Below are 14,886 nucleotides of genomic sequence, written 5' to 3' on the forward strand. Positions count from 1 at the left end.
AGCTCTGTACCCCCCCGTCACGCCGATATGCAGAATGACCTTTTTAGTTCTTTGAGTTTATTGGTGGGCAGAAGAAGTGCAGTGTGCTTTAATTTACCATGCTGGTAAACATAAAAAATAGCATCTAAAAAACCTACTGTACACTCAGCAGCACCCCGCAGACAGACACGGTTAGCGACTAGCTGGTGAATATCAGTGGAGCATTTAGCAGCTAAAGAGAGTGAATATTGGACAAACATTTGTCAGGTGTACAGAAATACAACTCAAAGTGAAAAGCTAATGTTGCTAAAACTTCTGACATAAACTTAAAAGGTTTGTCAGTGTTGTTTTCAGAGCTTGTTAGTGTTGCCCGAGGTGTGCTAAGAAAATCAAATGAATCATCATTGCAAGTTTAAAAAGCAGTTGAACACCCGGTTTAGCTCAAATAAACTCTTTATTTATTCAAAGAAACGCATTAAGATGCAAACATCACTCTCCGTGTTGCCCCAGTTTCCACAGGCCCACTAACGCACGTTCATTCTCTCCTTTTAAATTACAGTCAGCGTTATGATCGTCGATACATTTTTAGAAGTTCTTGATGGAACCAAAGACGATGTGGCGACGTCGCAGAGTTCTGCCCAGAGACCGGTACCAGAATATGTTGATGGTATAACAAAGTGACTGACCATGTAGTCCAAAGGTGGACAGTCTTAGACATTCTCACACACTCGCTGCCTGTTGTGCCTTATCTCACATATTTGAACAAAGTTGTATTGTTTTAATTGTATTTAATAAATGTCTACAATTAACAATAAACAAAAAAAACACCTCAAAAGAAAAATAAATATCATGTATTATTCACCTAAATGTTTAAAATTGTGTTTGTATATTTACAAATTTCAACCTTTTTTCTGTCAATTGACTCCCAAGTTCAATCCTGCCTCCATCCCACCACTCATAGCTCACTTGTGATTGGCCCACAGCTCGCAGCATGCCTGGGAGCGCCTTGAGAACCCTTGGGAGGAGCTGGAGGAAGTTAAGGATGCCTGTGCTGCTGTGTCTAATGGCCGGATAGAAATGTATTTTTCCGTCTCAGACGTTATTCAGAGACGTTTTTCAGCAGAGCCCTGTGAGTAGCGGGCAGTATGAACTCTGAGCCCAATTTGTGGAAAACATGCCCATGGCCTTCAAGCGTGATTCAGACCTTAAAGTTTTGCTCGAGTCACATGCGTCACTCATCAGCATTCCTAAGCCTGGAGGTCTGTGCTGGCATATGTGAGGCGATAAATATGTAAATTTAGGTACATAAGGCTTACTTAAAGAAACCACAAAATAGCGTTTTGGCAGCATTTTATGCTCAGCACCAAACATTACTTCTTGACCAAAAGGTAGAGTTTAACTAGCATGTATTGGTAACCTGAGAAATTCATAAGAAAGACACAACAAACCTTTAAAAATACAGCAAACAACCTTTGTTGAACTAATATGATAGGTGCTATGTTGAGTTCACGATAAAGAGCGCATACACTATGGAGGTCACTCTCTCTGTTTCGTACACACCTGCTAAGCTGAAAAGCCTCAGGATGTTGTTGTGGCTCATTTGCATTTACCAGCATTTGGAGCTGGAGCGTGACCCCGTTCTAAACCTGAGAGGAAATCTTGACCATGCAGCAAGTAGCAGTACGTTAAAGGCAGCGTCTGATACGATGGCTTCCTCCAGGACTGCATTTAAAACAGACAGATAAAAGAAAAATGTCTGCTGTGATAAATGCCAATGATAAATGACATTGGACAGCTACAGCTGTATGATGTTTTTAACTGTGCTAGCAGAGTTGCTCTGTAAGTGGCAATTGTGGTCGGTGCAACACTTTGATCCTGACTGAAATATGGTCACAAATATTGGATAGATTACGATGAAATGTTCCGGCATTCAAGGTCGGATAAATTATAATAACTTTGAGGTTCATTTGTTTTGACTTTGGTGATCATTTGACTTATTTTCCTTTGTAATGACAGCATCAGTGGATGAAGACCTACCCATTACAGGAACAGTCTTGCTGCTTCATTTCATTGTTGTCTGTCTTGATTGCCAGGTAATGTGGCGGTTCACTCTACACTGTGATCTCTACGCTTCAGCTTCAGTCTTTATCTCTTTAACCTGTTTTCACTGCTCAATCAGTTTGACATCCTGGATATGTCCTTCAGGTGCATATTGTAGACCCTTCTGTCTGAAATTGGACAGTTTGATGGAGTAGCCGCGGGGGGCGGGGCTTAGGGAAGGGTGAATCGGAACGATGCTGAATAGAAGGTAGATAAAAAAAAGTGTTGCTTATTACATATTTTGTCTAAATCAATTCAATAAATCAAATGGAACTGATAAATAATATTGTTAAATATTTAAAGACCTAGCCCACTGCTTTTTGTTTATACATAACAGAAATCATGGAGCTGCTTTCAGCCGCTGCTCTCCAAAAGGAATCTCTTCATCATTGCTTGTAATTCGATTTTGCCAGCTTCAAATACTGAATTCTAATTTGCATTTTTCCTTCTATTATTTTACTTTCAATATCTTTTGTGGAGCTCTTTGAATTTCTAAATGTGCCACATGAATGAATTACCTTTGTACAAACAGTAGGATGTTTGTACAACAACACAAAAACTCAACTGAAGGTTTTGAAAAGCTCAAAGACCTCAAGAGGTGGAAAGTACTACCATGTGCTTATTTATCAGCATACAGAATCAGTGAAAAGAACAAAGAAGACAATACACCTGCATGCTCTGGATGACAAAATCCAAGTTGTTGAACCTGGACCTCCATTGATGTCGAGCTCAATTCATGCACGAGAACATGCTCATGCAGTTTAAATTTGGCCCAATGTGATGAGTGCATATTGAGTGTTACAAAGCGAACACGCTGGATTCAAATTAATATTGCAAACTTGCCGATTCCCCCCATGACCTAAAGACTGAGAGAGATGAAGACAAATTCAGCGAGGTGGAAAATGATCAAATGCAGACGTCGGAGCGAGGGCGAGTCAAAGAGAACGTGAGAGGAAGTCAATGAATGGAGAAGGGGACAAGAGGGAACTATATGGGATTATATCGAAGGCTTACCTAAGGGTGACATCTCGGGTACTCCTGCCAAGTACGGTCCATCCAGAAACTTTGGCTCGTTATCGTTGATGTCCTGGACCTTGACCACGAATTCAGACCTGGGCTCCACGGGTATATTGGTGATTCGGTCCACAGCTTGAGCTTGGAGGGTGTAGTAGGCCTGTGCCTCCCGATCGAGGCGCTTGGTGGCGTGGATGTCCCCTGTGTTCTCATCAATGGTGAAGATGGAGCTGGAGCCTTCCCCAGTTAACACATACTTCACCTTGAAGTCCCCTTTGTCCACATCTGAGTGTAGCTGAAGGGACAAAAGAACATCAGATGAATGCGACCATATAAGGAATCTACTGGAGAAAAAATTGAATTTGAACTTGAATGTATTTTAGAACATTGCATATCGCGAATTTTATTGAAGGCAATGTATAAATATCTCATATTAAGTTTTACTAAAATATGTAAATCTTGTTTAAAATATCCACTGACACCATGTGAGCTTCACTGCTGATATGTACAGCAAGCACACACACACACACACACACAATACAAGCAAATACACATGTTTATTGGACAAACAGCTGAATCAGATCAAAGCATGCCGCATTCATGCATGAATTCATTTCGCTACAAAATAATGGAATAAAATGAAAATGGTGCCACTTACTGCAATGCCACTGGGACTGTTACAAATGTAATGGTCATTACAGATGATCAAACCAGCAATTTTACAATGAAACCTCCAGAAATAACAAATGACGATTCACCAAATGGATCTCAATCTTTGTGTCCAGAAACCTGTAATTTGGAACTTCTAGATGAAATGTTTCTTCGGGAAAACACGTCAAAAACATTTTGCCAAAGATTTAACGTAAAGCTTTAACAAAAGGTGCACTTGGAAGTGTTTCTTGCAAAAACACTTCTGCCTGAAGAGACCCTACATTGACCCCGTCTTTGGCATATTTACTTAAATCACACTGATGTCGACACTTCCTTTTCGCCCACAGATTCAAAAAGCCTTTTACGCAGCAGTGACTGAAGCCTCAGTGGTCCATGTTGTGCTTCCTTTCATTCATTTTCAGCCCTTTGGAATGAAAGGCGCACAGATGGTTTGGTAGACCCAAATGTTCTCTTGTGCAATTGCTCAAATGACGTTCCTTTTTGACATAACATCTGATTGTTAAAGTTGAAATATTTTCGACAGTTCCCTCTTGTTTCCATCAAGAGCAAAAAACGATTCTACAGGTTTTTACCCCCTGATAATCAAAAGCAAGAGCTGAGGCCACACTGTCAGTTCAGTCCTTTTTAACGGCCACATTAAACACCCTTGTCTGAAATGATCGGCAAAACAAATAACAGTCGAATGCAAATCTTCAAATCAAATCTTTCCAGCTCAAAGCATGTCGGCTTACACTGCGAAACCTGAGCTGTGTTTCTTCTAAACTATGAATTGGAGTTGTTTTAATGTTTGACAAACAGACATACAGGTCTACAAAGAAGTCAGACAAGCTACATTTGCATCGTTGAACTCGTGCGCTGACAACAACCGTCTTCTTATGGCAGCGTTTTTAATCTCAGAAGAACAAGTCGTGAGTTTCAAGATGACTTTATGACCCCTCCTCAAAGTACGACCGCAACAAAAATAATCCTTGAGCAACTCCGAAGAAAGAACACTTGGAGCTGTTGGAGCATTGAAATCACCATGACAAGTAACCAACCCTGGAACATCCTGTTTGAAGTCGGAGCTGTGTGATACCCACCGACCCCTTCAATGTCTCAACATCAAAGCCATCACAGGAGCTGCCATATCGCTTAGAGGGAGGCCATTGTTGCTGTGTAAAGATGGACAGATGGTGCATTTTCAACTGTCAGCATTTAGCAGAGTGTGTATATATGTCTTTACTCCATCACCTCCAACATGACAAAACACCTCAATTAACAGCATGCAGATCAAGCTTTTAGTGGGGTTTCTTTCCTCTCTCTCTGATTCTCAATATTTGGTGTTAAAAGTGCGCAGATAGAAAAAAAGCTTCAATTGAAGCTGTCATTTCTACTCCTCAACAGTGTCTTCAATCTGATTTGATAGAAATGATCAAAGACGCAATTTACCATCAAAACATCTGGTAATAATTAGCTCATCTCATATAAAACCCAACTTCAGCCAATTTTAAAAGCACAAAATGTGTTTGTATCAACGACTATTTGGTATATTTTAAAACAGGCTTCAGATTCTCAAAGCAGCACTACGAAACACTTTCAGGAAAAATACTGCTGTTGCAGTTGAGACCGATAGCTAGTCCAGGTTATGAGACAGGACATCCTACACTACTCCCTGGCTGTGCTTCAAGATGATGTCCTTGACAATAACAAACGCCGCGCAGGGAGACGGGTAAGGTTCAGAACGAGTACGCCGAAACATCATCATTTGGGTTCAGGAGATCTTCGCTGTATTCCAAACACTGCTTGATCCCCCTGTTGAGGTCAGCAGCCGACTATCGCTGATGAAAAACAGGGTAAAGGTCAGACATCCACACACAGTAAAAGGTACTCAAAGGCACTTTACGTGGTGAAAACAGAAACAATAAAATAAATGCAATAACATCAACAAGGCAGATAGGCGACATTATAAACAAACAAAAACATAAAGGGCAAGGAGGTGGGCGTTGGTGCAGAAGGTGCGAAAGGTATGAAGGGACCAGGTTGTGGAGGGCTTTGAATGTAACGAGGATCATTTTGAACTGGATTCATTGCCGTATGGAGGTTTTTGAGGACTGGGGTGACGTGGTCTCTGGTGCGGGCGTAGGAGAGCAGATGGGCAGCTGAGTTCTGGATGTATCGTAGTTTGTTGATGATTTCAGATGATTTTAATATCCTTACCACACCTGACCCACTGCTCAATAGCACAAAAAGCAGTTCTACTGTGTGCAGAAATAGTTTGAAGAGAGAGAAATTGGAATTTTTTTCATCATTATGATTATTTTCTTTGACCATCAAAATGGAACAGAGTATTTCCGCGTTGCTTACAGTGAAGTTGGCCTCTCTTGTTGTTTATTGTCTCGCGCAATGACAAAAGCCAATTATGAGGCATTTATTTTGAGATTACAACGCACTCCCACGGCACTATTGTTGAAACTCTTCCTTCAATTTGTCTGTAAATGTCAACATCTCATTATGGGATAAATAACAATGGTATTTGCAGGTTCGGAGCCCCGCGCTGCAGGGGAGGTGGAATGATTAGGTCAACAATATATTGGTGGCACTGAAGGAGTACATGCTGAACAGTGGATACAACAACAAAGGTCTTTTATTCATGGCATCCATCAGCCCGCTTGATGGATGCTGCGTTTGGGCCGTGATGATTGCGCTGCTTGTGTCCTCGAGCCTCGGCCTGCATATGTTGCCTCTCTTACGGAGCTCGCCGTGTTTGCTCGCTGTCTCCCGCTGTCAGGAGCAAACTCGAGGTAAACTGTCAAGTCGTGGAGAAAGTCAACATTTAATCTTGAGGAAGCCATCCGTGGCCGTTGATTTCCCGCAAATGCCGTGGACGAGAAGGACAAAGCCGACAGGTCACAAAGCAAGCAAGCTGGGGTCGTAGGTCAAGCACACCATGTGGTCTTTTCAGTGGACTCTTTGCTCCGTTTCCCCTTCTCTGCCTCGCAGCGCAGCAACATGTCGCCACGTATTCCATCTCTGAATCTCATCAACACTGAGGGCTGCATGAAAATGTGTGGAGCGTGGCAGGGCTGATTAGAAGTATACCCTGGTCAGATACTTCTCATTAATCTCACCCATTTTAAAAACCGTCACTGCTCATTTTCAGGTGGTATTTGAAGTTTCAACTCGTATTACTTTTACTCGGCACCATAGTTGCTTCACTTGCAAAAAAAATGCAAAGACTCCGGTGTAATTCTTTTCTCTGCCTCCCTTGAGGCGGGTGTAACAACATGCGGCGTGGCGGTGTAGCTCAGAGGCACTCGGAGGGATTGAGAGGGCGGGGTGGAATCTGAACACGAACCCTTCTGAAATCAGTGCTGACACTTATCATCACTTTGTATGCAGGCAGTCCTCCAGGGACCAGCCTGTTAGCTTTGTGTTTGCTTGTTTACCTTGTAGCGAGGGAGAGGGGTAAAAAGGCATAAAAGAGCCCATAACAGCTCACAGAAGCAGGCTTGTCCTGTCACTAAGCACTGCTGCACAATGTGCTCAAACAGTTCTTGCATTTGAATTTTCATTTTGGCAATTCTACACTACATGAGAAATCATGTTGGAAAGTGTGTAATTCCATTTAGGTCCTCTTTACGCCCATTTGGCTTGGCTCTGTGCAACACGACAAGTAGAAAAGTATAAATACATTTGGAAATACAAATGCTCAAACCCCAAGATGCATGTTTCAAGCTTTGTAGTTGCACTTCCCTTGAGGAGAGTACAAATTCCCCTAGTCAATGGACTGTGCACAATCCAAAATGGATACAAAAGTCCATACCTGCAGGCAACCTGTGAGCGATGCTGGATCCGGTACACCGAAACCCAAGAGCCCTTAATCAACAATCGCCCTCGAGATGTTTCACAGAGCAGCTCAACGTCGAGGCTTCACGGGGTCTCTACGAGCAAGGTATGTTGCACGAACAACCTAAAAATAAAATGTGAAGCATGGGCGACTGCACTCTGAGATTGTTTTCCTGACGTTGCACAAGAAACCTGCACATAATCAGCCTTCCCTCAGTGTGAATCACAAACTGTATCACGGGGTTATATCCAACAGAAACCATCAATTTGCCAGCGAATAAACGTCATTACAGGACTGACACAATACAACATACATGGAGCGCACATAAAGAAGGCGAGCAGGCGGGCAGGCGGGGGAAAGAAGGGTCATTCTGCCACATAAAAGAGTCGAAAATGTAGAAGGGGGGGGGGGGGGGGGCTTCGGTGCAGCTGTTACTGACATGCTTGGCTTTCCATCTATTCACTCGGCCATGTTCTGGTGAGTAGCCATGGTGCTGTGCTCTCGGCCGCCCCTCTTTCAGTTCAAGTTGGGAGGCGGGGAATTCGCGATCGCCATGGAGGAACTGTTAGCTGTCACCCAGTGGTGTGCAGATGCATGGGATCATGAATTATGTCTTTGTGTTTCACTGATAGATCCTCCATTATCTTTTATGTTCTTAATGTTAAATCTTAAAGCTTTTGACAGTGTGCGTTTGTCTGCTGGTTGTCTGATTTTATTGCGTTGCAAAGCACTTTGAGACTTTGTTTTAGAAAATTTGCATTATTGTCACATTCAATCACCTAAACACTAAAACATACCATGATTGCGTGTACTTTTTGGATTAGTGCGATATGAAATGGAGTCTTTGAGTTGAGGTGGATTCCAGCGTAAAGACACACAGTTTATGAAAAGCATAAACCTCTCCGCAATTTGCGAAGCAATTTAAGAGATTTACTGACACGCAGAATTCTCTCCAACAAAGCTTCATGTATTTTTCTGAGCAGCAGTGTTGTTTTTGGACTCATTTGCAGTTAATCAGTCTATTTTCCCAGAATAAACTGGAAGTTATTTACTCTGCCAGATGAAAACCTTCTCAAGCACAAAGATATCGGATGCTGGTGGAGGGTAACATTTTCCTTTTTAGCTAAACTCCCTAAAGTATCTGAGGTTCATGTGTCATTTGAAGAGTTACGCTGCCCTAAAGAGCAAATTACAAGATATTTCACAACAAGTGACGGTTATTTCTGCAGTTAGATGTTCCTGTCTGGAGAAGTTAAAATGTCAATTCAGTTTACACAAAGTATCGCGGCCGCAGTTGAAACACAAGTTAAAGTAGCGTGTCACAGAACAGAGCGAGCTCACTTTTTAAAATGTATTGCACAATTTAAAAAAGGTGAAATTCTATTTTCTGTCCCGGATAAGATAATTAAAAAGTGAATGAGGGTATACTGACCTTTCTTTAGCTCTACTCCAACATGGAACCAACGTCTCCTGTCCTTACTATAGATAAGCAGATATTTTGCTGACCTGTGTGTTTTTAGAATATTACACAAAATGAACAGCAATGGATCGTTAATGAAGTAGGTAATAGAGCGATCTGCAGCCATTCTGATTCGGCAGTATGTGCCCGAGTTGCATTTTAATGCAACATTCAAAAATGTAAAAAATGTTTTCTTGTTTCCACTAACGTGTGAACAACTTAAAATGTCTTAAAACGTTAATTTGCCTGTGAAATATTCTACGGCGCTTGCAGTTACGGTAGAAGAACTGAAAACACTGAAGCGTCAGCTGTTGTTTCAGCACTGAAAGGAGTTGAGGTGTCAGTTGAACTGTTCCAAATAAAAGCAGTCAGTTGAATCACTGAGAGCGTTTTCAGTTTGAAGTTCAAGACCCGTTAGCGGTTGAGTAGCCTCTTGAAGTGTAAGCAATGAGAGCAGTTGAAGGTAAAGCACTAGAAACAGGAAACAGTGTGTGCATTGCAGTGACGCCATTGAAATATAAGTAGCTGAAGTGTCACTTTAAAGAGTAAAAATGTGTTGAATATTCATCAAGAGAAAAGGAGATATTCTATTTTCCGTCCCAAATACGCTGCTTCAAAATGAGTGAAAACGGCAGTTTAATAGACTGTTAAATCTACACAAACAGATGTGTGTGATGGCTTGACAGCAGGTACAAAGGAAGCGCAGAGAGCTTTTTTTAGAGAATAGATATGAAGATGCAGAGAGGCAGTTCTCAGCGGGGATAAGGGACACAGGTTCACGGCGCCCTCTCTCTCCGACGAGGGCGACTGTTCACGTCCGACAATCGGCTTTCAATCGAAGTCAGAAATGATCTTCTGAATTGTGACGGCCATTTGTTGGACACTTTGTCTCCATCCGACAGCCGCAGCTCATATCTGCACCTGCTGGCTGAGTCATAACACCGAAGAGATATCGGCTCTGCTTCCATGCGGCGAGAAAGAAATGGGCTTGAACAATTTCAGTCAAGATCTACAGACATTTTATAAATCCAAGTTCTTTATTAAATGAGTCATTTATGTTTCCTTCCGCGTTTTCACATTCAATCAACATGAACGTGAATGTCAGTTCCGTGTATTTACACAATGCAATGCGCTTTATATAACCCTTAAACATAATGCACTCAGAGCCCGTGATGCATTCAAGAGCCGCTGTTTTGACGAACCGGAACAATCAGATCTGACAGGAAATAATGGAGCAGCCAGTGTGTCGTGTTGGTGAAAGTTACAGGGCCAACAGATGAATAAATAAAAAGGCTGAGAAGAAATAACTAACAGTAAACACCATTTAAAATATTTAAACACTTTAAACATATCGGCAAAGTCAAAATCGTAAATATGAATAATTAACCATTGAGGTGTTTGAGGAATAAAATCGAGTTACATCTAGTTTTGACTCGTCATAATTTCAATTGAAGATATTCTCTCACATATCCCTCTTGAGATCCTCAATACAACTCAAATCATTAAATTCTTGCTCGTCAAAATGTAATTGAAAAGATCTGAAATTGAATTAGTGCACTGTGGATATCTGAACTGTGAATCCCATCAGCATAATAAATAATACATCATAAAACATGCTTTCTGTGAAGTCATTATAGATATCTTAAAAAGATGTCTGACCAGTGGAAATCCATCAGAAGATGCAGCATCTATCACGCTACAGCTGATTATCTGCCCAACATGAGCTCGCAAATACTTTTCAAATGTGACAACAAAAGTTAACTTTGATTTACTGTTGCACAACACGCCGGTGTTCGATGTAGCCTTCGACACGGGCGTGTTAATTGAAGACATGCTGGAGAGCTGCCCAGGTCTGTCAGTCTGGTGCCGTGTGTGGCGTGCCAGCTTTGAGCTTTGCCACCGTGCAGATTTGTCATCCACATCAATGAAAGCAATCAAGCAAGCAATCAGGGCAAGCTTTCACTTATTTTTTATTTTTCTGTCCATCTATGTCGTTCTATGTGTGGGTGTAGCATTCAGCTGCCCTCATCACAGAGATGCACATAAATGGAAGACAGGAATAGGCATCCCTTTCAAAGTATCACGGGTGAGGGACTCAAAGCTCTTTTGTCACAATAAGGCCCCTTAGATGCTATCGGTGTGACGACTGTTTGCTTTTTTTCATGTGCAAGTGAGTACAGGCTACAGCTGACGGCCTATTGAAGGACGAATCACAAGCAGAAGGTGAACATGAAGGAGGAAAGCGTATTCCCAGAGCAGGTGGCGTCAGTGAAAGAAATCATCTTTGCATGCTGGAGCTACAATAGTTGTTTTTCCGCATGTTAAAATGTAGAAAAATAACAAAACTGGATAAACAAGCAGTTAACTTGTTTACTGAAATTAACTAAATCACTGAACATACAGTGGAAGTTTGTATCAGTGTAAATGAAGCACCGACTACAAGATGCTGAAGAAGCAAACTGTACCTCCATCAGCCTCTCAAAGTCTCTCACGAGCTTCAAATATGAGTGTATTGCACATGTTCTTTATCAGAATAACCTGGACGATCTGAAAATGAGTATACATTTGATACGTAGAATTCGGGTTTGTCGGAAAAAAATGTTGCAAAATGCATTTTGTGAGATTTTTGGTGAAAGTGACAGAAACTTCGAGGTTACGACATCCCCAGAATCAACGATAATTGGAGAAAAAGAGGTGAAAACAAACATTTTTGCCATGAAAGCACACAGGGTAGAGCTACAAACAAGCATCATAGCTCATCATAGCTTATGAGGTCATTGATGTGTTGATTGGCAGCGAGACGGACCAATCAGACGAATTGTGTGGACGGGACAGCCGGCGTTCTGCAGGGACTGAGAACGGAGAACTCAAGCTCAGCGTTTTAATAACTTTATTTTCAAAGTACGCTGCAATAAAACAGTAGGAGTTTTGTTTGGGTGACATTGCCGGGGGCTTAGAAATGACATAGTTGCAAAACTACATGCAAAAAGTGACAAAAAGTGACAAAAAGAGCTGCTAGGGATGAGAACAGGACATACAGTACAGTATAAGAGGCCACGGTGGGCTATAAATATCACTTGACATACTGTACGACAGTGTATATTGGTACAGTGCAATTACATTTCTAGAAACAAAAAAAGCAATTCATAACCTTTAACATTTTACTGTTAAAAGTAGATGGCAATCTGAAAGCTATGCATAAAGTATTTCCATTACATGGAGGATTTAAAAATGTCACGATTATAAAAAGAGTCCAGTTGACACAATTAAAGCAACACATAAGTTGTTTTCCTCATTAAATAACACAGTGCTATTGAGAGCAGTTACAAAAACACAAAGACAAAGCATGACTGTGTACATGCGCAGGCTTCAGTTAATGCATTGCGTCTCTTTTGGTCCCTGCCTCGCTATAAACAGACTGCAAAGTTATTTACGTTGCTATGTCACATTGATTGATTTCAGCCTGAGCAAATAAAGTGCCGCACTTTAGCCTTCAAACACGACAAGTATGACAAGTCCAAAGATGACATGAACAACAATGCATGTTAATGTCGGCGACAGAAATAAAAGCTGATCTCAAGTTAAAAAAAAAAAGATTCTTTGGATAGACCATGAACGTGAATGACCTGGTGGACACTAAAAATGGCGATTGTTGCTGAAAGGCGACAAGTTTGAGGGGCGTATGAGCCTCACGGTGATTTTGCTTTCATGATTGAGTTTGAGTTCTACACTTTTCAATGTGACAAAGTAATGTGATCTTGTTTTCTTCTCGGCTCTCTAGAAAAAACATTTTCTGTCGTGCAGACATCAAAAAAAAAGGTCAAAAGATGTTCGTCAGACAAAGAATCAGCACAGCTCCGCAAGGACTTCAAAACCACTCCAAACCAATCTACCGTTATATTGTTATCCTATTGTGTCAGCTGAACTTAGTCTGCTCACAAAAAACGCAGTGCACTTTGTGTGGTGACGTCTGTAATGTTAAAATGCTGTGCAACTTTAGACAGAGCACCACTCTGCCAACAAAAGTGACAGGCCTTTCCAAAGTGGCTGCTTTCCATCTGTCTTGCAGCCACTCACCATTGGCTGTCATAAAACAAAAAGGCCCTGGCAGTTTGTTTACACGCCTTGAAACGGGCCAAAATAGGACGGGGTGTAACAAAACAACTGCGGTTACAAAGGCCTTGTTACCTACTTTTTCGGGATGTCTATGTGTCTTTGTGTGAAAGGTAACTGGCGGTTTGAGTTCAAACGGCGCTCACGAGTCGTCAAAGTCAGGTTTATTAAACTGTGAAGCGGTGTGCAACCGCCTGGGAAGGGGTTTCAGGCCAGCACTTCAAGCTGATGATCACAGACCTGTCCGTCACGTCACACAGGAATACCAGCACGCATCAGATGAATCGCCAGGAAAGTCTTCATGGCTGTAGACCAGGGGTCTCAAACTCCCGGCCCGCAGGCCGAATCCGGCCCGCCACGTCATTTTATGTGGCCCGCGAATCCGCCAGCAAAAAAAAAAAAAAAAAAAGTCATTTTTTTTTAAGTTAGACTTGACAATAAAACTATCCCCATAGTCGAAATGATGAGATAGAAAGTTGAAGTTATGAGATAGAAAGTCATAATGATGAGATACTTAAACGTCATAGAAGCAGCTCTTTGGCTGGTTACTGTACATTTGAAATGGAAATGTATTGTGAGTACATTGAAGACTACTTCAAACGTGACTTTAAAACACATGAAATACTTCATGTGGGATTGTGCAAACGCAACCTTGAAAGGATTTTAAGCTTTGAACAAAGTTATTGTAATAACTTGTTTGATATTTGTCTTTGATGTTTTCTTTAATAGTTTGATCTTTGATAGAGTAATGTGGGTTTCTTCACCATAAATTAAAAGGATTTAAGTTATAATAACAGAAATGTGCTTAAATATATGTTTACATTTATATAACTGCATGTACAATATTTTTACACTTGAATAAACAATAATCAAATGCAGAGACAGTTATTGACCAATATGTTAGGAGTAGTTACATTTACAACCGGCCCTTTGAGGGCGACCGTGATGCTGATGTGGGCCGGAGTGAAGATGAGTTTGAGACCCCTGCTGTAGACTCTTCGTCCATCGCAAATGAAGTGTTCTTCAGTGTCAAAGTCACCTTGTGATAGTTGTCTGTACATGCACAGGTACATTTAAAAAGAGAGAAGTGTTAATAGCTATTTCTGCATGACTTTTAATGGTGTCAATTTGCCAAATTGTCAACGAATATAAGCGTAAAGAATGGGGCTCAAGTTGTAAGTCAGAACACGGTTATCCCCCATATCAACAAAAAGAAACGTCTGATGGCATTAGCGTCATCGTGAGCACGTCAGCGTGCACACTGTGCTTTAAGCATTCACACAGCTGCTAGCATGGCTATAGAATCTGTTTTCTTGTTAAGATGTAGAGAGCAACTCCCTTAACTATTCATGTGTTCATCAGTTCCCATTCTTATAATGCACCCTATGTGTCCCATTGTGCCAAAAACGTCAATCAGACCACATTGTGTGGCAGCGTTTTGTCTATGATAATGTATATGCATGCTCTATGGAGCACAGTCAACAGACATCCAGCTGTGGAAAATCAAATATGAATTCATGCGCCTTAAAAAATGAAATAATCACAGAAGGTATTCTCACCATAAATTCCTCTACTCGCGTTTTCTTCGGTGATTCTGACAAATACTGTTTTCACGCCATTCATTTTTTTTGTTTTATGCTTCGGGAAGCATAATTGCCGTTGTTTGCTTACTTCAGTTATTCACACGCACTCAAGCTCTCCGCAGCAAACAGGTTTGAATGGT

At 41.3% G+C, this 14,886-nt stretch overlaps 1 protein-coding gene across 1 annotated transcript in view; it reads right to left on the reverse strand.

Moving 5' to 3' along the window:
* The window catches only part of LOC306793848 (cadherin-7), a gene marked incomplete at both ends in the record, with an annotated part of 71,246 nt that overhangs the window by 39,509 nt on the left and 16,851 nt on the right, over positions 1-14,886 (reverse strand). Inside the window, one exon of the mRNA XM_079291640.1 lies at positions 3,094-3,388. Coding sequence (XP_079147766.1) covers positions 3,094-3,388 — 295 coding nt within the window. The remainder of the gene's footprint in view (positions 1-3,093; positions 3,389-14,886) is intronic.

The sequence above is a fragment of the Melanostigma gelatinosum genome (genome assembly GCF_949748355.1).
Source record: "Melanostigma gelatinosum genome assembly, chromosome: 20".
NCBI classification, from domain to species: Eukaryota; Metazoa; Chordata; class Actinopteri; order Perciformes; family Zoarcidae; genus Melanostigma; species Melanostigma gelatinosum.